Source organism: Lethenteron reissneri, chromosome 37 (genome assembly GCF_015708825.2).
Source record: "Lethenteron reissneri isolate LAM-NWPU_2019-01 chromosome 37, ASM1570882v1, whole genome shotgun sequence".
In the NCBI taxonomy this organism is placed as follows: domain Eukaryota; kingdom Metazoa; phylum Chordata; class Hyperoartia; order Petromyzontiformes; family Petromyzontidae; genus Lethenteron; species Lethenteron reissneri.
In genome coordinates this window covers 10,176,778-10,200,138 of record NC_083815.1, presented here as the reverse complement: position 1 = coordinate 10,200,138, position 23,361 = coordinate 10,176,778, and the positions used below count along the sequence as shown (strand labels likewise).

Sequence of the window (23,361 nt, the reverse complement as noted above, 5' to 3'; positions counted from 1 at the left end):
AATTGATGACAGGAAAGCAAACCTACAAGCGGGCTGTTAAACATAATCTGTCAAATCCCTTAATTGTGTACACTTTAAAGTGAATTATTCCCATGAGGCAAGTGCAGATTGTTACGAGAATGGAAATATTTTAAGTGTCCAGCGATCACAAAAAACATGTCTTTCGGCTTGCCCATTAAAACGGGGTTCGATGTCAAACAGAGGGAGAAAACGACCACCAATGACCCAGCGACATCTCGATTTACGGCATTCATCTTGATTCTCTGAATCGCTTTGAAAAAAAAATACTAAATTGATTATATGCCACCGCAAAGCAACCACACATTTACATCGGTGATAATTATAAACCCCCGAGAGCATGCCATGATCCAAATGCATTACAATGATGTTCTTAACTGTGATGCACACTCACCGCTAGGTATAAACGTTGCAGCGAAGCCAGAATTAAATGCTGTATTCGTTATCCGGCCACTTTGCAATACTGAATTAGTTTTTCTTCGTTGATTCAGCCGACGATTTAGAAAATTATATTATTTTGCTGGTTGACAGAACGTTCAAATTATTTCTTAATGGCAGGTTTTGCGAGAATGTAATCTTATCCTTCAAATGCTGAAACTCAAGACCAATTTCAGGCCACTCCTGTTTGGGATTTTGGGCCAAATTTGTTTTAATTTCCCCCACAGGGAAGGTAATGGAACGGGCACACACACACAAAATAAACACTCGCATGCTGCTATGCTACTAACTCAGAAGGAGGGCATGACACGGTCGACGTTTAACAATCTCCGAGCGAATGATGAGCACTAAACAGAATAAATAATGACACGCTCTGCTCTTGTCTATTGTGCATTCTGTACGCAAGAAGAACCGCCACTGATGTTAAATGTTGTGCCGGAGTGAAGGACGACTGAACCTTCAGCAGCAGGGGGGACCGGGATGGGAGGAACTCGGTTGATGTGAAAAGTGAATAGCCTTCATGAGAAGGCTATTCCTGGTCTGACTTCCGATTTGTATTTCGACTCTCTCTGTACGGTGTCTCATTTTTGTAAATTGATTTAGAGAGCTTGGATGGCCTACATAAAACAGCTCGATAGGTACGTCTCGTGCTCCAGCAATACAACGGCAACTGAGATCCACCTCCACAGCGCCCACATTCTCCCCATGCTGCTGCCATACGGCTCTAGATACGCGACCAATGGCAGCGTTTCTGCCACCGAACGTGACGCCGGACGCATTCGACTGGCGGCATTTGCGACGGTCACTCTACATCCGCTCGAGCGAGCAACATAACGAATGCCGATGTTCCGCCGTCGAACGGCACCCTCGGCCGGTGACTCAAACGGTCGGGGTCAGGAGACTCCACCTTTTCGGACTCGCGTCGCCCAGGCGGACGCCTCGGCCGATCGCACCAGAGCCCCGCGCACCACTGTCATCATCGACGGTGGCGGCGCTACCACGGGGGACGGGAGCCGGCCTCGGGGCAGACCGCGGTCGACGTGGACGCGCAGCCGCTATGGAGGCTGACGTCGAGCACCATGGTCCTGGACAGTGCTCAGCGTGGCGGCGTGCTCAGGATAGGGTCGCCTGGCAGTGTCTCGAGTGGACCGTTATGCTCCAGCCAGGGGCAAGCGACTGATGATGTGAGACTTCTTTCGCACTGTACGTAGCCAACCATGCTCATGGGAGGTGCAGGGAAGGGCAAAAATTGAACACAGAGCAGTTCTAATGAAAAAAAATCTATCTAGATGATGACCTACAGTTTACACTCAATCAAATGCATTTTCCTCGTCAGTGATGAGCGTCACATGACTGGCTATATCACAATATGTATTATAAGACAGAGACTATTTTATTTCGGCTGGAAGAGCCTGATGAGACATGAAGCTCCTTCTGACAGGTATCTGGCTCAAGCTGGGTTCGACAATGGGCGGGGAATTTACAGAGGAGGTGACAGGTAGGTGAATGGATCACTACGGCGCGTAGCGCTGGGTACAATAGAATAAGGAAATATGGGTGTAGCAGCCAGCACAGCATGTAATACCACGCAGTGGGTCGCTAGGGTGCGTTGTGCTGGCTGCTGGCAGAGAGGGGCATATGAGTCCGACAGACAGAGCATGGTATAGCAGCTATCCCGCTAGCACAGCAGGTAATGCCACGTAGTGGATCACTAGGGGACATGGTACTGGCTGCTGGTGGAGAGGGGCATGTAGGGACACGTCACCCCGGCAGGCGGCAAAGCACGTGATGGGCTAGGGTGAAGGATGTAGGGCAAATGTGACCGAGGGGACACAGGTAGCATGGCCCAGGACCTTCTGGATGATTCCAGGATGGGGCATAGTTAAGGGTGCAGCCAGGCAGGTGGCAAGTGGAGGTCGGCCCAGAATCCTCCTGGAAGGTTCTAGGAGGAAGCGTGGCCGGGGGCGAAGCCAGGCCATGCTGAGGGGCATAAAAGGGAAGCCCCTTTGCTGAATCAGGGCTGTCTACAGGTAGAACAGTGTGTAAGATATATAGTGTAGAATAAACGTTGTTGCCTCCTAAAATAGTTTCTCAGAGGTGACTAACTACATTTGGTGTCGGAAGTGTTAACAATACATTTTAAATAAATAGTCAGGATAATCCATGTTAACGCAGAGGAAGATACTTACTGTGGTGTCTTCGAATGAGTAAGATGGCGGGGACGTGATTCCCCAGACAGCCCTGGGACCCAGGAGCCTGGAGATGAATTCCGAGAAGGCGCTCCCAGCAGAGCAGCGTAAGGAGGTCTGCGACTCTGCGCTGCGGCTGTCAGGAAGAGGACGCCAGATCAGGAGCGCGCGCCTCGTGGACCTGTTGTCTGCGGCGGCGGCGCTGGTTTCTGAGATCGAGTTGAAGATGCGGCTGTGTGAGAGGGGCGCGTGGACAGCCCTGCCGCCGCCATTTCGTGAGCACAGGAAGCGGCGAAGCCGTAGCCCGCGCGGGCGGCCGCCATTTTGTCAGATGGGCGGGAAACTGCTCCCGCCAAATTTGAGACCCTGCCGACTTCGCGCTCAGAGATGCCCACCCTTGGGAAGCGGAAGCCCTTCGTGAGGGAGTTTGCAGCCACGGGGGGTGATTGGGCGGCCTTTGAAAGGTGGTTTGCTGCTACGTGTGAGCTTGCTGGATGGACTGACGCTGAGGTGCTGCGAGCGCTGCCTATGACTTTAGATGACGACACCTTAGCAGCCTTTTATGCAATTCCCCCGACGGACTCGACTTTGTCATCGGCGTGCGCGCAGATGGCGGTTATCTTCGACCCGCCATCCAACGTGCGACAGAAGTTTGCTACGCGGAGACGGGGGGAGACCGAGATGCCCCTCGCCTTCTGCAGTGTGCTGATGTTGCTGAGCCAAGCCCCATAACCCAAGATGGACCAAGCGGGGTTGGACTCCCTAGTGTTGGAGTTTTTTTTACCCCCCACGGAGGATGACGACCTGACGTCGATTAGAGTGGCGTAATGCATCCAGGCACATTGTAACTTGCAACGACGAGTTTGGGTGGCCACTTGTGCTGGACAGTCGGGGGTGGTTGAAGAACTAGAGGAGAAGGAGCCTGTGCATCTCGGGTGGGGAGTCCGCGGGTGAAGACAGACATGGGACGGCGACAAGAGCGGAACAGCAGGGGAAAGTCATCGCTTCACCATCACCTGTTTTAAGTGTGGCCTGCGAGGCCACGTTTCCATGGAATTCCGCGCCGAGCAGGGACAGTTCGTTGCGCCTCCACCGTCTTCCACCCCGCCGACCTCCGCTCCTCCGAGCCAAAAGGCGAGTCGCGGCGCGTCACACACCCAGCCTACACAGTTACCTCAGGCATCTTCTTCACAGACCATGTCGGGTTCGCGCGTCGCTGTTCCTTGCCATGTCGCGGCATGTGAGATGCGGGATTTTGAGGGTGCTGGATGGCCGCGGCATCTGGGACAGTGGTCAGCGTTGGCGCATCGAGTCGTAGTTGCGGCATTGGGATCTTCCGCGGTTGTAAGGACTGTTCAGGGTGTTGAAGTGTGGGTGCTAATTGATACGGGAGCATCCACCACCTTAATTTCAGACTTTATTTCTAGATTGTTGCCACCAAAATTGGCTTGTTTGGGACCAGTGAGTAGTTATTTTGTCGCCATTAATGGCGGAAGTTTAGGTATCATCGGCCAAATATAGGCGATGGTCCAGATTGGAGATATTGAAATGATGGGGTCAGTACTGATTTCAAAGTCACTGGCTGTGCCTGGTCTGTTGGGGACTAATTTTTGGAAGAGGATGCCTCTAAAGATTTTGATTGACCAGGGTTGTGTTGAACTGCCATCGGGGCGTCGAATGGCGTTTCTGTCTTCCCCGACTCGATTGAGTATGGCTAATGCTACAGTTCAAGCCCTGGTGATCTAAACTGTTCGAGTTCCCCAGGTGCGACTGCGGAAGCAGCTCAATCAGGAAGTTACTGAAGAAGGGGGGGTTCTTTTAACCCCCTCGAACAGAGCCATAAAGAGTCTCACTTTGGTGAGGGTCCAGACAATAGTGAGGGGGGATCAGGAGCCCTTCCTCCAGGTGTTAAATGCAGGGTTGAGTACCATGGTTATCCAAGCGGAAACGTTTTGGCTCACGCGACGGCCGCGTGTTGTGGAGAGACCAGTGAAGTGGCCGCTCAGGTTGTGGCTTCAGTGGAGCGAGGAGCGGTGTCAGACGATTCGTGGTTGGATGCGCTGTGCTCGGAGAATCCGGATTTAATGACAAAGCAGAGGGACGAGTTGCGAACGTTGCTCCGGGAGCAAATTTTATATTGACCGCACGTCCTTGATGCATCATCATATTGATACAGGTATCGCTGCTTCCATTCGTCAGAATTGACTTCGGTTTAGTCCTAAGGCCTAAGGCAGGGGTCGGCAACCAAAATAACAAGAAGAGCCATTTCTTTCCAATTCGGTACAAAATTCAGTATTTCAAGAGCCGCAATGCATCTGAGTACATATGTACTCATCGTCAAGAAGCAGCCCGTAAAGAGCTGCATGCGGCTCCGGAGCCGTAGGTTGCCGACCCCTGGCCTAAGGAGAAGGACCATGTGCGTCATGCGGTCAATGAGATGTTGACCGCCGACATAATTTCCCCGTCCACCAGTCCGTGGGGAGCGCTCATTGTTCTCGTTAAAAAGGATGGGAGTTTGAGATTTTCTGTGGATTTTCAGAAGTTGAACAAGGTGTCTGTGGCTGATGCGTACCCACTTCCATGGATGGACGATTCGTTGGATGCCTTGTCGTGTGCGCGATTCTTTTCCACCTTGGATTTGTTGTCGGGGTTATGGCAGTTGCCTTTAGATAAAAGTTCCAAACCAAAAACAGCATTTTGCACCCCGAAAGGGCTCTTTCAGTTCAACTGTTTTCCGATGGGATTCCACTCGGCTCCGGCCACGTTTCAGCGAATAATGGAGTTTATGCTATTGGGACTCCAGTGGGATTCATGCTTGATTTATTTATATGACATGATCGTCTTTTGACGCACATTCCAAGAGCATTTATAGCAATTGCGCTCAGTGTTTGTTAAAATGTCGGCGGCAAAATTTTGTATTTAAGCCGCAGAAATGTCATCTGTTACAAAAGTCGGTTCACTACCTGGGTCACATTGTTAGCGAGGCTGAGATAGCCACGGACCCCGACAAAACTGCTTGCGTGCGCTCGTGGCCAACCCCCACGTCGGTGGGTGAAGTTCGCAGTTTTGTGGGGTTCACCTCATATTACCGCCACTTTGTGCGTGGAGTGGCTTCCCGGGGTAAAGTTGCTGTTAATGCATCTTGGGGTGCAGAAGACATTGTCTTTTTTGAAGACTTCTTTTGGACCGTGATTTCTGAAGACATCCACAATGGTCTTAAAGGATTTGTGGAATGCCCGCACCAAAAGGGGCATGTGGGGACACGTCACCCTGGCCGGGGTGAAGGATGTAGGGCAAAGGTGACCGAGGGGACATGGGGAGCATGGCCCAGGACCTTCTGGAGGGTTCCAGGAAGGGGCGTGGTTAAGGGCGGAGCCGGGCAGGTGGCACGTGGAGATCGGCCCAAGACCTCCTGGAAGGTTCTAGAAGGGGGCGTGGCCGAGGGCGGAGCCAGGCCACGCTGAGGGGCATAAAAGGGAAGCCCCGAGGCTGGATAAGGGCTGTCTACAAGTGGAATGGAACCCGAGGTGCTACGTCTCCGTCTCCGGCGTCGTGGGTAAGACAGCATGTTGGCTGCTCTGACCCGTAATTAGTTATCCCGTGTGTGAACAGTGTGCCTCCTAAAATAGTGTCTCAGAAGTGACTCACTACACTCTGAAGCAAGCCAGCCTTTACTATGAAAGAATGTTAATTGAATGACTCATAGGCTGTTCATGAAATTCAAACTTGCTGCATTGTTCACAGTATATGGCTCACTTTTGCCGTGTGCATGCTCCTTGCATATAAACCACCGTCTGACCCCGTAGCTAACAGCAAAGGCACGAACGCCTTTTGTGCATCTGCAGCAAGACGAGAAGGCACGTTGCCTACCCCACAGAGACCATGAACCGGCACAAATCCAGTCAATCGTAATCAAAGAGCAAAAGGCTGACACATTTTAAAATTCAATCCATAGAAACCAGTGTGTTATTTAACTGAAAGGGAATTGACTGGGAAAAAAAACTGAACCGGGGAAGTGGCTGGGTGAATAAGGGTCAATAATACTGAGCTAGCAACACCGAGGTCCTGGGTTTTAATAACATTCAGCCACCCATGATACCACCTGGTCATCAAGCAGAGCAAGGACGATGGTCTTAGGCCGACGGACAACGTCGCACAAATAGAGCGGCCGTTGTTGCATATTTGTGTTTTGCACTACATTTTCTTCTGGTTTACAATTTGTTCTGGCTTACTCAAGGTAAGGTAAAGGCGCAGCCCCGCAATTACTGGCTCATGCCACTGCTGTCGGAAGGGCCTCTCTGCTAGAGGGAGGTCTAGAGACTGTGTGGCCTCTTGTTCCACACTAGCCAGATGTCTTGCATGAACAGGGTGCCACGGTGGCGAGGTGTCAACTACCTTGTCTGGCATGCAGGAGGTCGTGGGTTCGATTCCGACCCTGATGCCTGTATGTTTGGAGTTTGCATGTTGCTCTCCCCGTGGTCCTGTGAAATATTCTCCAGTTCCTCCGGTTTTTCCTTTCACATTTAAAATCAACATGCGTTTAGAGTACTTTTCTGCTATAAATATACACTTGATAAGTTACTTCGTTGAGCCGTCATTTTGTGGCCAGGTCGCTTCTGAAAAAGAGCAATATAGCTCAGTGGGCCTTACCTGGTCAAATTTGGAAAAAAGTTTTCGTTTCCTTTAATTGGGAGTACTCACACTCTGCCCCACCACAAACGACTGCTGATGACTAACTGGTGTACCCACTGATCTCGCTCGGTTGACAAGAGGTGGGCGCATTTAACAAACGTGCACCATTGTTCCAACTGCCACGAAGACAGAATCAAACTGTTGACCACTTTATCGTGCTCACCGCTACACGATGGCAGCATCCCTTGGGGCTATCATGGAGATGTATACATAAACAACAGTTATACACACGTAGAACATCTTACTGTGCAGTGGAGAATATGGTCAGGTGGCTGGAGAAGGCAGGTCCTTGAAAATACATTACTGAAAAACCTACAACGCCTTCTCTGAGTTGGTCCGTAATGCTATGTATGGCTCGAACAGTTGAACTGCTTAGTATTGACAAGGCTCGATTATTGCAAGTCACTACGCTATGGAATGTCTGGCTAAAACATTAACCCGCTTCAGCATGTACAACATTCTTTGGCACGTGTCGTGATGGGTGCTACAAGATCCGTGACTGCCTGATGCACGCTGAGCTGCATTAGCATCCGGTGGCTGAACGAATACATTATAAGGTCGCACTAATTACACATAAAGTGCTTGCCACAAATGAACCACAACACCTTGCTGATCTTATAAAGGAGCATAAACTATCACGCGAACTCCAGTCATCCTCGCAGCGGCTTTTGGCTAGCCATCGAACAAAGATGGTCACTGCATTACATGCTTTGAGATGCACCTCTGCGGCTGTCTGGAATGCTCTTCCTTCGGATATTACGAAGCCACTGGAGCTATACACTTTTAAACCTAAATTTTAAACTCTTTTTTTTAGAACTGCTTTTCGTGTTTAGTTTGTTGTCCTTCCCCCCGCACCTCCGATTAGCACGGTTAGCGACATACGGTGCGAAAGAAGTTCAACATAGTGCACACATTTATCCACTTGTGTAAATCCATCTACTTGTGTCTTTTAAACTTCAATCATGAATGACATCTTCTGTCCGTCAAAAAATTGCATCGCATCTAGAGATAACTCTCTATTTACAATATGAGAAATATAATTCTGTACTTACAATGGTATGAGGAAGAGTTGGAATGGCCTTGTTTTGTTATTGCTAAACTAAAATAAATTTCCTTATATGTTTAAATATAGTAACTGATGCTCCAGGTCACCCTTATTCAGAGGTCCAATTTCAAAAGTAGTATTCTTTTATTGTTTTTTTATTTTATTGGTTTTTTTTTACGTGACTTTATCGAAATAACCAAGAATATGAATAGTAGTATTTTTTTTAACTGTGTGACTACAAACCCCTCCCACCCCCTCTCGGTATAATGTTGTACGAATTCTCACCTGGTTAAACAAACTCATCTTGCACTTGAGATCTATACAGAAATGTAGGAGTGTACCAATTTAATTACGTACTGATAGCGAAGGGGACGAGTTAGTGCAGTGGTTCGCGAATTGGTGACCTAACTTTGATTCCCGACCACGGCTAACATCAGCGATGAGTGGTATCAGAACCAATCCTAAGGGCTTCCCCCTTTACCAACACACAAAGCTCCCCTGTATAGCCTTAACAGATTGTTGAGGCAAGTGCTATTAGCGAGCACCTATTCAGGCCAGAACGGCACACGAGGGGATGGGTGGGCAGCGCCACGCCCGACCGTCTTTGTCTCCCTCGTGGCGATGTTTACGCACCACACTAGGTACACATTTGAGGCTGAGTCGACCTCGGGGAGGCCCAGGACCGGTTCAGATAATCATCACTGGTGTTAACCGTGAGCGGGAATTGAACTCTGGTCGTCGGGTTCATAGCGCAGTGTAGCGCTAACTGTGACACTACCGCTTCGCACGACAACCACAACAACAGCCGCTATTCGCCACTAAGTGGCGGTGATGTCACCACGACGCTTGTGCCAGGCTATGTTCAACTTGACAAAGACAAAGATCCCCCGTATAGCCTGAACAGACTGTATGGGCAAGTGCTGTTAGCGAGCACCTATGAAGGCCGGAACGGTACACGAGGGGGTGGGTGGCCAGCACCACGCCCGACCGCCTTTGTCTGCCTCGTGGCGATGTTTACGCACCACACGAGGTACACATTTGAGGCTGAGTCGACCTCGGGGAGGCCCAGGACCGGTTCAGATAATCATCACTGGTGTTGACCGTGAGCGGGAATTGAACTCTGGTCGTCGGGTTCATAGTGCAGCGTAGCGCTAACTGCGACACTACCGCTACCCACGACAACAACAACAACCGCCATTCGCCACTAAGTGGCGGTGACGTCACCACGACACTTGTGCCAGGCTATGTGCACCTTGACACACACACTAACCAGCGTGTATGGTCAATCTCAATGGCTGACAACGCATTGAGAGGTATTAATCAAGTAGTGGATTGAGAATGGCTGCAAATTACGACTATTACTTCCAGTATGTCATAATGAAAAGATTCACTGGTCGATGAGTGATTGTTGGAACATACGATCAGTTTGAGTTGCTGAAGGTGGGATAACTAAATCACTCGCCACTGACGTTAGCCATGACCAGGAATGAAACTCCTGCGTTCAGATAGAAGTGCACTTACCGTCCCCTATGGTCTAAAGTGCAGTCTCCAACTCTTACCCACTCTGATTCTCTGGCCTCGCTATGAAGAAGGGTCATTGTCCGGAATGTCGTCAATTACTTTAATCTTTTAAGGGTGTAGTGTTATTGACAAATATGCTGTGTTTTGTGCGTGCCTACCAGTTTGCCTTCGCTCCATTATATGATCCTGAATATGGGATTACCTTTAATCTGAGCGTCAATTCAACTACGCTGAAATCCCACATGTAGAATTGCTTATTCTATCCCATTGGGAGCATATTTCTCAGTCCCTCACAATCAGCCGTATTATCCAGAAGTAATTTTACTCCAAAATGCGCCAAATTCCAATAAGCAAAGCTAGATCATGTGATTGGTCCATTCCTATCAATCCTAAATGAAGCAAAATTACACCAACTAAAGCAAAATTGGACGAAAGAAATGGTATATGTTTTTTTTGGATTACCATGTGCGTGACGGAAACACAGAGAGAAGAAACGTGATTTAGGCGTGATAGTGCTGGCGGTGCGCACCAGCAATTCAGGGCTGTGGAGGTGGCAGCGTTGGTAGATCGCAAGGAGATTATTGGATGCTTTGCGACTCCAAAATCCGCTGTGCTCTGAAGGTGCCAGGATGGCAGTAGAGTGAGTGGGAACACGACCACCCATCTAAATGGACATTTAAAGGAACCCCTCCGTATATGTTGGGTTTATTTGACCTCGGGGAGGCAGTCATCACATACAAATAGAATATAGGGCCCTCCTGTAAGCAAAAACAAGTGTTTTCCAACTCAGCTATGCTTATCTATTACATTTATTTTTAACAACTCCTTACGTCAGCAGAGACGTTGGCTGTAGGGAAAATCGACAGAGAGGTGACACATTACAGCTTCCCGTGCATCTTCAATCGGCTCCTTCTCCCATAACAATAAACACCACCCATCGCTCATGGTGTGCAGAGACTAGTGTATCACGCGTCAATCATTCGACACATCTGCAAAATTATATGCCTCACACAGGGGTTAGGCAAAAAACAAAGAGGATTGAAGATGGCGGGGATGGGGGGGTGTTGTGCAGTCATCGATGATGAAGCTGTATGTATGTTGAACTTCTTTCGCACCGTACGTAGCCAATTGTGCTAATCGGAGGTGCCGCGGAGGGACAACAAAATAATCAGAAAAGACAGCTGTAAAGAAATGAGTTTTTTAACTAAATTTAAAAGTGCATAGCTCCAACGGTTTCCGAATATGGCCGCAAAAGTGCATCTGTCCGATGGATAGCTAAAAGCCGCTGCGAGTTTGCATGATGGTTTGTGCTCCTTGACTATAGACAATCGCATGGGTTTCCATGACACCCTGCTTAAATCTCAGGCTACTTGCCCTAGATTTGAACCCAGGGTCTCAGCAGTGCTGGCTCGTTACCTTCGCATCTGAAATAGCTCCCATAAAAAGAAATGCTTCCCGGACAATTGCGCAACGATATCAAGCACACCATAATCATGTCAAATTGTAAAGTGCCACACGGCATTCGCTCACTCCTGAAGACACAGAGCATGACTCAAAAGCACAAGGAACCACAGACGAGCAGGAAGAGGCTGACGCACGATTGCCCAAGCTCTGCGGTCCTCTATTAAGGTGTTATCAGCCAATTAATGAGCGTATACAAGTAGGAGCAAACCAGAGCAATCGGAGAAAACCCATTCAGAAGAGACATATAATATTCACGTGTACTTGCTGTACTTCTCCCACCACCTCGACGCCCACAGAAAGTGAGTTTCGCAGCATGTGTGCGATCGACCAACCCTCACTGCCTCCGCAGTGCTGGATTACAGACATGTACCACCAACCTTGTCGATCGCACTCACAATGTATGTGTGTATGTTGAACTTCTTTTGCACCGCATGTAGCCAATCGCGACAATCGCCGTGCAACATTTGCCCACCCAACGATTTACAGCTTTACTTTCACGCCCACATTTTCCGCACACCGCCAATCCCCCCCGCGGTTCGAGTGCGACGCTCACCCGTGTCCGTCTCCTTGTGGTTTTTGATGAGCTCGGCAAGCTCGAAGTTCCCGGCCACGATTGCCACCTGGCGATGACAACGGGAAGACGTCAGCGCTCGGCCGCGCGTGGTCCAACATCTCACTTAGCGCCGTGGCAGAGCCGGTCGCGCTATCGGGGCCGTGGCCGTGAGTGTCATCTGGTTGTCAGGAAATTGGCCTCAAGGTGGGCCTGTCACCGTCGCTACTCGGAGAGAAAGAGTCATGCGCTCGTGCTGACGTTCGTGACGGACGAAGCGGCGGCGCCCTGCCGTCGAAAAACTCACCAGCGACAGGAGAAGTAAACAAGAAAATTGCACGATTGAAAGCGACCATTCGTGCATTTTTCAATCGTCCCGCACGAGGTTTTTGTCGTCGCTCACCATAGAGCACAACGGGATTGGGTTTATAAAGGGTTCGAGTGTGATCGCCTCTGCAGACGGTGAAGAAAAAAGCGAGAGCATGCGAAAGAGGGGCACTCATGATGGGCTGTGGTTGTGTTGACGACACTGTGCTGAGACTGGCCTAATTTTTAACATTCAAATTGTCAGACATTTTGAAATTCAAACCAATGATAAAATAAAACCAGAGCTTAATTATCTCCCTGCTCATATAAGCATAAGGCAGTGGACTACCTGTGCCAGTCTATGACCGGGGAGGCCAGTCTCTCCCGGGGGATGATCACCCTTGACTCCCGCACGTGGTATTCTCGGTGGGGGACAATTGTTAGGTTTTTACACGCAATTGTGACGGGTGAGACAAAATACACAAATGCAACCATTTGCGGATGGATAATCTAATAGTCAGGAGCTAAGCTTACCCCCTGAACAAAATGTATAATTGCATTCCACATTCAATGCTACGTCACTGTGGACTGTTGCCAAGCAGCTGTGAGAATGCAAATAGTGCCTGCACGGATGATGAAAATAGCAATGACTGAAATGAGTACAGCAAAAGAGTAACATTTTCCTACGGAGGATTTCACGACCAATAGTATGAGTCATAATTAGTTTGTTGGCCGAGGTCGTGTAAAAAAATGCATCGTAAACCCTCATCCACCCAACACAGAGCACTCAAGATCTGAGCTGTTAAGGCGACGATGCTCGATGTAAACTCCACGCCCATGTAAATGTTGTCAGATTTCGCTCCTCACCAACAACACCGGTCTGCGTGGCTGAAGCTGGAATAGATTAGGCCACGTTTATTAATTCACGTGACACTTTTATCATTAAAATAAGAATTTGTATTTACACTAGAGGAATCCGATGAGGTATAAAGCTTTTTTTTCACAGATGTCCTGTAGGGGCAGGTCAGAAATATTACAACAGCAAACAATACAAAAAAACCAAGGATAGGAGTTGAAAAGTATAGGAAAGGTAAAAAAAAACCATACAAATAAACTAAACTATTTTTATTTTACCAGGTAAGGCCCACTGAGTTATCAGCTTCTTTTTCAGAAGCGACCTGGCCACAAATGGTAGCTCAACGAAGTGGCTTATCACGTGGAAATGTATCGCAGCCAAGTAATCTAAATAATCTAAAAGCATGTTTCTAGATTAATTGGCTGTTGAGCAGAGGAGGGTTTTACAACACATTTTTTTTGCATGACCTAACCCAAAACCCCAATTACGAATCAACAAAAGAGTTGTAAAAAAAACCAGGATTCTGAGAGACAATGGCAATTGGATGAGCAGTAGGTGATGCATATCTGTGTCAAGAACCAAACTCTCAAACATCGCTCTTGTTTGGTGTCTCCTGCAGTCCGTGGGAATTCTAAATGTGTCCGCCTACAACTGGGAATAACCCATTCCTGCAGAGCGAAGAAAATGTATTTTAAAAAGCCGAGGTGACGAAATGGAAATGTAGCGCGGGAGGGAAATGTTCAGGAGAGGTCCAACATAGCAATAATATTAATGAATTTACTTTCACACCTCCCCAACACACACATGCACACACAACTCTAAAGCAGCCAGAACAATCGATTCGTGAAGCAATGTGGCTTGTAAACAATACATGATAGCAGGCCCTTCAGATTAGAAATGTTCACATCTGGCTGTCTGTGCATTGTGACGGTGATTTCGCAGACTGTAGTTTGCAGTACATTTTTTAAAATGCATATATTAATAAAGATAGATCGTAAAAAATGACAAAACAATGGATGCGTACCCACGCCAAATATCCTCCGCGTAGCCTTATAGACGGCAAGCCGGGGGCACCATTGCTTTTAGCAAGAACCTCCTAGGACTTAATGCTGCACAACACGATTTGAGTGGGGTAGATAACATTTTTCATGGCCACCTTTGTCCCCCCAGTGGTTGCGCTGAGTTGACTCCACTTAAATCACCAAAATGATGTTAGGAATGGCCAGAAATCAGACAAGTTCATCTTTGAATGAAATGCAGCGTGATTGAAGACACTCTCATTCTCCAATATATCATAATCAGCCATTGTCTAATACCTGCTGTATGAAGGCCTCTCTGCACTCTCTCGCCATTCCTCATGGACCATAGATGCCTTAATCCAGGGGTCGGCTACCTCTGGCTCCAGAGCTGTGTCCGGCTCTTCGGTGATTGCTTCGTGACGTATTCACATTGCGGCTATTTAAAGATTGAGATTTTTTTTACCAAATTCCCAAAAAAGTGGCTCTTGCTATTAAAAGTGTTGGTGTTGTGATGGTGACAGAATAATATGTGGGAGATGTTAATGAGGAGTTGGGTTTGGGGTAGTAATAGGGTTTGGGGTAGTGATAATCAATCTCACTCCTAACTGCGGTGGTTATACTGGTAGGAACCTCCTGGTTACACCAGCCCACAAGAGATTATTGTATCTGTCCGTCCGTCTGTCGTGCATCCAAAAATGGGAGGAGTGGGTCTGGGTGGAGAGGGGAGGGTGGGGAGGGGCTGGGTGGGGAGGGTGGGGAGGGGCAGGGTGGGGAGGGGAGGGTGGGGAGGGGCTGGGTGGGGAGGGTGGGGCTGGGTGGGGGGTGGGAGGGGTGGGGCTGGGTGGGGAGGGGCTGGTCACCCCGTGGTGCCCTTAAACGTTTAACCTACTCACGCCGGCTTGTGCCCGCCCTCACAGTCGGCCATATTTGCGGAATACACCACGCCGCCGTTGACCCTGGCCATTGACCGAGCAACCCAACGTTCCTACCAGCTCCCTCCGCAGGAATGTGTTATTCTCTACTTTGACTGCCATTCCATTATTAGTCTCATCCATCGTACATCATGCCTTGTTCCAATGGGTCCTGCCCAAGCCCACTTACTTTTCTCAACAATCGACGTGATGTCTTTGGTTTGCATTGTTCCCTGAACCACACATCACTCTGCGTTAAGCACACTTCATATATTGCTTGTTTTCTGTGCAAGTGCCTATGCTTCGAATCAGTATTTGATAGCTGGCAATTTGAATTAATATTTATAACACTTAATAATATCTACATACATCAACCCATGATCATATATACTATATGCAGATATGTTAATCTAAAAATATATTACAAAATGAAGATTATCCCTGGTTTGCCACACACACTGTGGCAGCATGTGCTGTTAAATAATTCATAAACCCTGTAAGATAAAACTAAAACTAAACAAGTTTTTTTCATTTTACCAGGTAAGGCCCACTGAGCTACATCGCTATTTTTCAGAAGCGACCCGGCCACAAATTATAGCTCAACAAAGTGGCTTATCACGTGGACATTTATAGCAACCAAATACTCTAAATGCACGTTTCTAAAGACACGTACGTGCAAAAGGTGTTAAGATTGTGACTAGTTCTGGGCAAAATTCCTTAATTTTCTACTCTTATGCAAGGGTTATCTTCCGTCTCAGGTTTGTAATACATTCAACAAAAACTAAAAATTGCCAGAAATTAGCCTGAAAATCCCCATCAGGGCCTTCATGAAAAAGAGTCTTCAAGAGTCAGTTGAGGCTTTTGTGGGTAAATAACGATAATAATATATAGATATTTCATGTATTATTTAAACACTTTGTGGCACGGTGCATGTTTTCAGAATTTTTTCGAGCGTAAGAGCCAACATCCTCAGGGACTCGTTAGGTATCCTTGCTATTTTTATCTTGAAGAAAGTGATAATTTTCCGGCAATTTCATTAAAGAGTGTGGGATGTCAATGCATTGAAAGACTGTAATTTTAGATCTGTCAGCCTTCAAGACATTCATTAATTATGTCTGCCTTGGCGCTTCCCTTGATCAAAAGCATCAATTTTCCACGTGAATTTCCACGTGTTTTTTTTATCACAGAATAAGGAAACAAATCTGAGTAATCATGCATCATTAGCCATTAAAATGAAACTACTCTTGTAAAATGTTACTTTCTGGAAAATACATTTTTATTGCTAAAATTTTTACAGAGGTATATAAGAAATTATCATCAGATAGACCTGTGAAAAATCTAACCAAACATTAAGACCAATTTTCCACGAAGAAATGTTCAAAGTCACGTCACATCACGAGTGCCCCCCTTTGCCCGAATGTATAATGGCATATTTACTCATCTCCATTGGTTGGCCTGAACCAGGTGTGGAAATTATACATTTTATATGGCAGCAGCCATTCTCTCAAAAAACCATGATGACCACTGTTGGCTTCATAGAAAGATGATAGAATGAGAGGATTCCAAACCAGGATTTGCATTCCCAACCTGAAGATTGTAAATCCAGCACTCGTGTCTGCAAGAGCTCATGATGGAAACCCTCAACATTTCGTTTTCATGATGATGTGCTTTTTTATTGGAATGCAATGATTCACCCTCCACGGAATGTCATTAATTGTCCTCATTCAGTGGGGGGGGGGGGTCCCGATTTAATGTGCGAATCGATTTTTATATGTGTCATACATCCATAATATAGGTTTTAGGATTAGATCGCGTCAATGTAAATATGTCGTTAAACCCCCCACCACTTCACACAGTACAATTAGTAGGGTTTGTCACGTAAAAAAAAACGGGCCAATGACTAGCACAGCACACCGATGTGTTGGAGAGTAAACCCACAACATTAACCATTTGAGTACGACGTTTCACCAGCAATTACATCATCATAGTGATGATGCTGGTTGTAATTACGTCATCATAGTGATGATGCTGGTTGTAATTACGTCATCATTGTGATGATGCTGGTTGTAATTACGTCATCATTGTGATGATGCTGGTTGTAATTACGTCATCATTGTGATGATGCTAGTTGTAATTACGTCATCATTGTGATGATGATAGTTGTAATTACGTCATCATAGTGATGATGCTAGTTGTAATTACGTCATCATTGTGATCATGCTAGTTGTAATTACCGGCGAAACGTCGTACTCGAATTGTAAAAGTTGTGGGTTTACTCTCCATCACACCGGTGTGCTGTACTACGACTAGTAACGAATTGGCATGTTTTGTTTACGTGACAAACATTACCAATTGGCTGTGTTGGGTGGTGGCGGGTTTAAAACTACAAAAAACACTAATATCTATAACATTGGTAACTAATTGGCGCGTTGTTTACGTAGACAAACCTTAATGGGTGTGTCGGGTGGTGGAGGGTTACGACACATTTATACTTTACGTGATCTAACCCAAAAACCTTTATTATTAATAATATTGATCGCGAAAGCCTACGTCTTAAGCCAAATTCAAAGAAAGATTTATTTATTTATTTACCCAGGAAAGCCTCACTAAGTCTCGAGACTCTGAAAAGGAAGGGTTAGGCTGCTGCATTTGGATTTTAAGAATGCATCCTTGCATCTGGAAAGAACTTGGTAATGCCTGGCGAAAACACACGCGCATACCAGGGAGAAGAAAAACCCCACACGCACCATGACTCGCTGTGCCTCCCTCACTCTGCGCCCCGTCATGCTTGCGTTCCTTTTCCCCTCTTGCTCCCCTCCACTGGAACCAACTCTCACTGCACATAAAACAGTCATCTTCACCAAAACAACCTGCTTCCATTCCTCCCTGAAAACAGCGCCCATCTCTTCATCCCTAGCCCTTCGTCATCCTGCCACTGCTACTCCCTGCCCCCGCCCCACAGATACTACCAGGCCTAACCCTATCACTACCCCAATCGAAATCCCTATGACTACCCCTATCACTTACCCAACCCCTATCACTACCCATATCACTACCGCTACCCCAAACCCTACACCAATGCATACTCCTATCACTACCCCTATCACTATCCCAACCTCTATCACTACCCCAACCCCCATCACTACCCCTATCGCTACCCCTACCTTATCACTACCCCAACCCCTATCACTACCCCAACCCCTATCACTACACCAACCTCTATCACTACCCCAACCCCTACCACTACCCCAACCCCTACCACTACCCCTACCCCAACCCTTATCACTACCCCAACCCCTATTACTACCCCAACACCTATCACTACCCCTACCTTATCACTACCCCAACCCCTATCACTACCCCAACCCCTATCACTACCCCAACCACCATCACTACCCCAACCCCTATCACTACCCCTATCACTACCACTATCACTACCCCAACCCCTATCACTATCCCTATCACTACCCCAACCCCTATCACTACCCCAACCCCTATTACTACCCCAACACCTATCACTACCCCAACCCCTATCACTACCCCAACCCTTATCACTGCCCCTACCCCTATCACTACCCCTACCTTATCACTACCCAAACCCCTATCACTACCCCAACCCCTATCACTACCCCAACCACCATCATTACCCCAACCCCTATTACTACCCCAACCACCATCACTACCCCAACCCCTATTACTACGCCAACACCTATCACTACCCCAACCCCTATCACTACCCCAACCCTTATCACTGCCCCTACCCCTATCACTACCCCTATTACTACCCAAACCCCTATCACTACCCCTATAACTACCCCAACCCCTATCACTACCCCTATCACTACCCCTACCTCTATCACTGCCCATACCCCACCCCCAACTCTCCATTAACCTCTCCCACCTATTCTCCTGTCACCAGAACTACACCACCACTTTTAATAATAACCCCACTCTATATTTCAACACGATCATCTTAAGTACAATTTAACCATTCTTGCAAAGCACCTTTGAACAAAGCTCTCTAAAAATCTATAGAATATTAAATATGCTTCGTGGTCGCTGGAAGAATTTCTTACCGACACCCGTAAACGAGACCACGTTATCCCAATATGATAATCGTTATGCTAGCTAGTTCTGGTTCAATTACAAGACTGTGCTAATTGTATTGAAGATTCCACTGTGGACTCGTCAAAAAACACATAGCATCTATTGTGTCATCATGTGGTTGCACTGAAGACATGCACCATTCTGCGGTGGGATCATTAGCGTTCTGAAACTGACACGCTGACTAGTTCTTTCAGTTTAATTCTCTTATTCGGTCATTTTAATCGTCCGGGCGTATTTACGGCGTGTTTTACTTGAATTATTTATGAGGCTACGTGCACAGGTGGCAAAGACATCGCAAAAAAAATGTTTTATGCCTTGGGTGAAAAGGTTAAGGCACCAAAGGCTATACATAAGTGCTGTCAGGTGGAGTGTCTAAATTTATAGCGGGCACTATTTTAAGAAATGGCCATACCTCCTAAATGTTGAGCTGCACCCAATGACAGGCCTGGGTCGAGTGGAACGAGCGCGAAGCCTCAGTGTTCCAGGTCATGACAAATCATTTGGCTCTTGTTTGCCGGACGAAGATTAATGACCCGGCAGCATTTATTTATTTACTTACTTTGGCCGCCAGATATCACTGCGACTTTTCACCCCCCCAGAGGCTCGCAGCAGAGGTTGTGAAGAAGTGAAGAAGAAGATGGGGGCGTGGGGGGGGGAGATGGAAAAAAATAAGACCTGATAATGCGAGAATTGAGTGTAAAGAAACAGCCAAAGGGCTCTCTCCTCTCTCTGTTGTGCGCAAATAAATCAATGTGTATCTCGGGAAGGGAAACAGCTTCCAAACAGTTATTTATTTGCAACAGTGAGGGACTGAATGCATTTATAAAAAAAAAAACATGAGGCACCGGCACACACTATGGTTACGAAACAATAATGACTGCCAGATATTTTAAGTTTCTGCTCAAAAAAGGCATTCTCTGCAAATGGAATGGCTGTGAAGGGTTTGGTGATATTTATGTTAAAAGGCACTGCTAATGCAGATGTTTCAATACATATGTAGTGACATAGAATTGGTCACTACGTGGCATAGCGCTGGCTGCTGGCAGGGAAGGGGATCTGCAGAGTGAAGCAGCCCTGACTGACAGCAGACCACGTGACAAACCCGAGAGGGATCTAGGGTAAAGGTTACGGAGGGGACGCGTCGAGAGCCCACTCGTAGGTTCCAGAAGGAGGGCGTGGCCGGGGCGGAGCGAGGCCACGCTAACAGGATAAAAGGGGACCCCGGGCAGGGGATCGGGGCCGTCGTTGGAGTGGGATCCCCTCGTCGTCGTTGCTGCTGTCGCCTTCATCGCTGTCGTCGTCCACTTGATAATTGCGCTGCTAGCAGTGGTTGGCTGTCTTAGTTCAGCGCCGTCAGTGTCAGACGGCTTAGCGTTGTGTTGTAGGCTAGCAACCAGAGTAGAGTTGTGTTTAAGCGAGAGACAGAGCATTGTGTCACAATGTAGGGTGCGTATTGTATGTAGTGTACAAAGTGTGCTTGGCGTTAAAATAAAGAATTGCCTCCAAGAGTTACATCTCCAAGTCAGTCATTACACACAGATTACTACTTGGCTGAACAAAAGTCAATTTGCGTCTCAAAAACGATGACGATCCTACACAAATGTCACCGCAAGTAGAATCCTCCCAAAATCGATTACAAGAAGGGTGGCATTTTCCTCTCCTCTGCTAAATCTGACCCAAAAGGAGGCAAAGTTAGAGCATCATTAACTAAAATGTTCACAACGTCGTGGCTACTGCGATTATGTCACTGCGACGATGACGCCCACTGAGCACGGACTTTGAAGTGAAGGAACCAATCAGACGAAGTGAGGGCTTGTAACCCCCTCCCACCACCCTCCCGGCAAAAGTAGCATATGCTACGGCCCCCGCACTTTCAAGGGCCCCGCGCTAAATGCTTTCAAGCAATCAATTCCGGTTCAGTGATTCTGCACTTGCTCTATTACTATAGTACTATACTGCCCTAAACTTTTCTGAACGACTGGGTGTTTAAGGTTAGCGATCTGTCGTATTATCTGACTGTATAGCAAATGAAAAAAAAACAATAACTTTGCTATGCAAGTTAAAAATGTATGTGTTTTAATACGTACTTTTTTTAGGGCCCCTTTATAACACATGCTACCGGCCCCGCACTAGCTTAATCCAGCACTGCTTAGCCTCGTGTCGCTTTCCCCATGCGCTCACCTGGAAGGGCGTCTGACTGTTGTAGTTGCGCACGTCTTTCTTGGCCCCTCGGAACAGGAGCACTCGAGCGCAGCTCTCCTGCAGGAGCACACCAACAGCGTCAGTCCCCCCACCCCAACGATCAACCCAACAAACACCTTGGCGGGCAGAGCAACCGCTTGGGCTCTGTGCACACGGTCAAGGTGACGGTTCGCACGGTGGAACCTGAAAACTGCCCGCGAGGTCGTAGGTTCGATTTTCGTCTCCCCGGCAGCTGGCAAGTTGAAACTGATCTCGTCAAGGGGCATGAGCCGTCGCGCGAACTCCACTCATCCTCACAGCAGCGGCTTTTGGTTAACTATCGAACAAAGGCTGTCACTGCAACGAGCGCTTTCAGATGCTCTTCTGTGGTCGTCTGGAACGCTCTTCCTTCTGATATTAGGAAGCCACTGGAGCTATGCCCTTTTAAATCTAAATCGAAAACTCATTTCTTTAGAACTGCTTTTTGTGTTTGGTTTTGTTGTCCTTCCCCAGCACCTCCGATTAGCACGGTTGGCTACGTACGGTGCGAGATAAGTTCAGCATATGTACAAACATACACACACAGAAACAATGGCCCAAGTTTTTTTAGAAATCCTCACATCTCCTGGGGCCTCTGTCCACCCAGCAGTACAAATGGGTGCAACAGCAGGCCGTCGATCGATAGGTTGTTTATGCGGTGGGGTAAAGTGTGGGTACTCTCGTTCGCTTCTAATTCATCTATCCATTGTGGGAGCATTGGCCACTTTGACCCTCTAGTGGGGCCCTCTTTTGGAAGCCCTTCTGCCAGCAGTGGCGTGAGCAAGCAATTTGCAGGGCTGGGCTTTATTATACCTTTCACGACGTGAGGTCACATGCAATCAAATGAAAGCAGTCGACTGTGGACACGGTGGCTTGCAAGCAGCCACATTGGGCTGTGAAGTACAAGAGGGAAATAGGGATATGGATTTGCACTCATTCAGCACTTAAATACAATGTGCAACCTAAAAACACGAAGCATTCTTCTTATTTTTCGATTTAAAGCTTTCGTGACTGCATGGATTCATATTCTTGGTTCTTCCGGTAAAGTCACGTAGAAGGGAAAGAATAAAATAATAAAAATAAAACATAATAATATTAAATTCTCCCGATGTTTCAGCCACAACGCAAGCAGCCATCCTCAGGTGAAGAACAGGGCTGTCGGAAAGACAGCCAATCTGTGTGATTTGGAACTTCGGACACTGAGCGCTAAACTTTGTGAGTGAAACTAAAAATTAAGTCATGAATAATCTATTAGCATCACTGCAGATTAACTTTTGGTATTTTAATATACCGTTATAGCCGTTCCATCACTGGAGTGATCCAGACTGGTTTTAAAGCCTTTTTTTCTCAATAATTAAAAGTTTTAAATTTGTCTGTGACAGCCATTCGATTTTTGCATTGTGTCTACCTTCAATAGACACTATGCCTTGACTAAACTGGCCTTCGTGAGCAATTAGTCCTTCACAGAGATCCTCAATAATTGTTCGCAGCACGTTTTTTTGTGATATCATATTTTGTACATCTCTCTATAACTATGAATAAAAAAATGCACTTCGTGTTTTGTACATACACAACAAGCCAAAGTCGAAATGTCTCTAAACTCAAATTACCTCTGAGGCTTTGGTAACCACTGTTAGTGACTCCACATTTCCATGGCAGGGCCAACATTATCCATAAAACATTAATTGAGCCCGTGTTTGAGTTTATTCTACTTTGTTTGATTTGTCACACGGATGATCCAGTTAAGTCAGTTGCCCGGCTATTTACAAGGGAGATGCTTTGGTGCATGTCCCATATGATTAACATATCTAATCAACAAAGCTGTGCCAATGTGTCACTCAAAATTTGGCAATTGTGCAGGCCATTAAGTTATCAAAAGGGACTTAAATAAAACCAAGGCCAACAAGTTAGATGGACTACACGCCAGTGTATGAATGAGTCGACAATTGTTGCTGAACCAGAAAAAGTGTGTTATTTTTTTTCTCCCACTTATGTTCTAATTGTCCTATGGGTGTCATAAGACAA

General features: G+C 47.0%; 1 protein-coding gene across 4 annotated transcripts in view; it reads right to left on the bottom strand.

Annotated features, from left to right (window-relative positions):
* LOC133351440 (SH3 and multiple ankyrin repeat domains protein 3-like) overlaps positions 1 to 23,361 on the bottom strand; it is a 631,852-nt gene that overhangs the window by 284,261 nt on the left and 324,230 nt on the right. For all 4 annotated transcript variants that reach the window (XM_061566655.1, XM_061566657.1, XM_061566656.1 and 1 more), the window contains 2 exons: positions 21,298 to 21,375; positions 11,921 to 11,987 (listed from right to left, as the gene is read on the bottom strand). In XM_061566655.1, the coding sequence (XP_061422639.1) occupies positions 11,921 to 11,987; positions 21,298 to 21,375 (145 nt within the window). The remainder of the gene's footprint in view (positions 1 to 11,920; positions 11,988 to 21,297; positions 21,376 to 23,361) is intronic.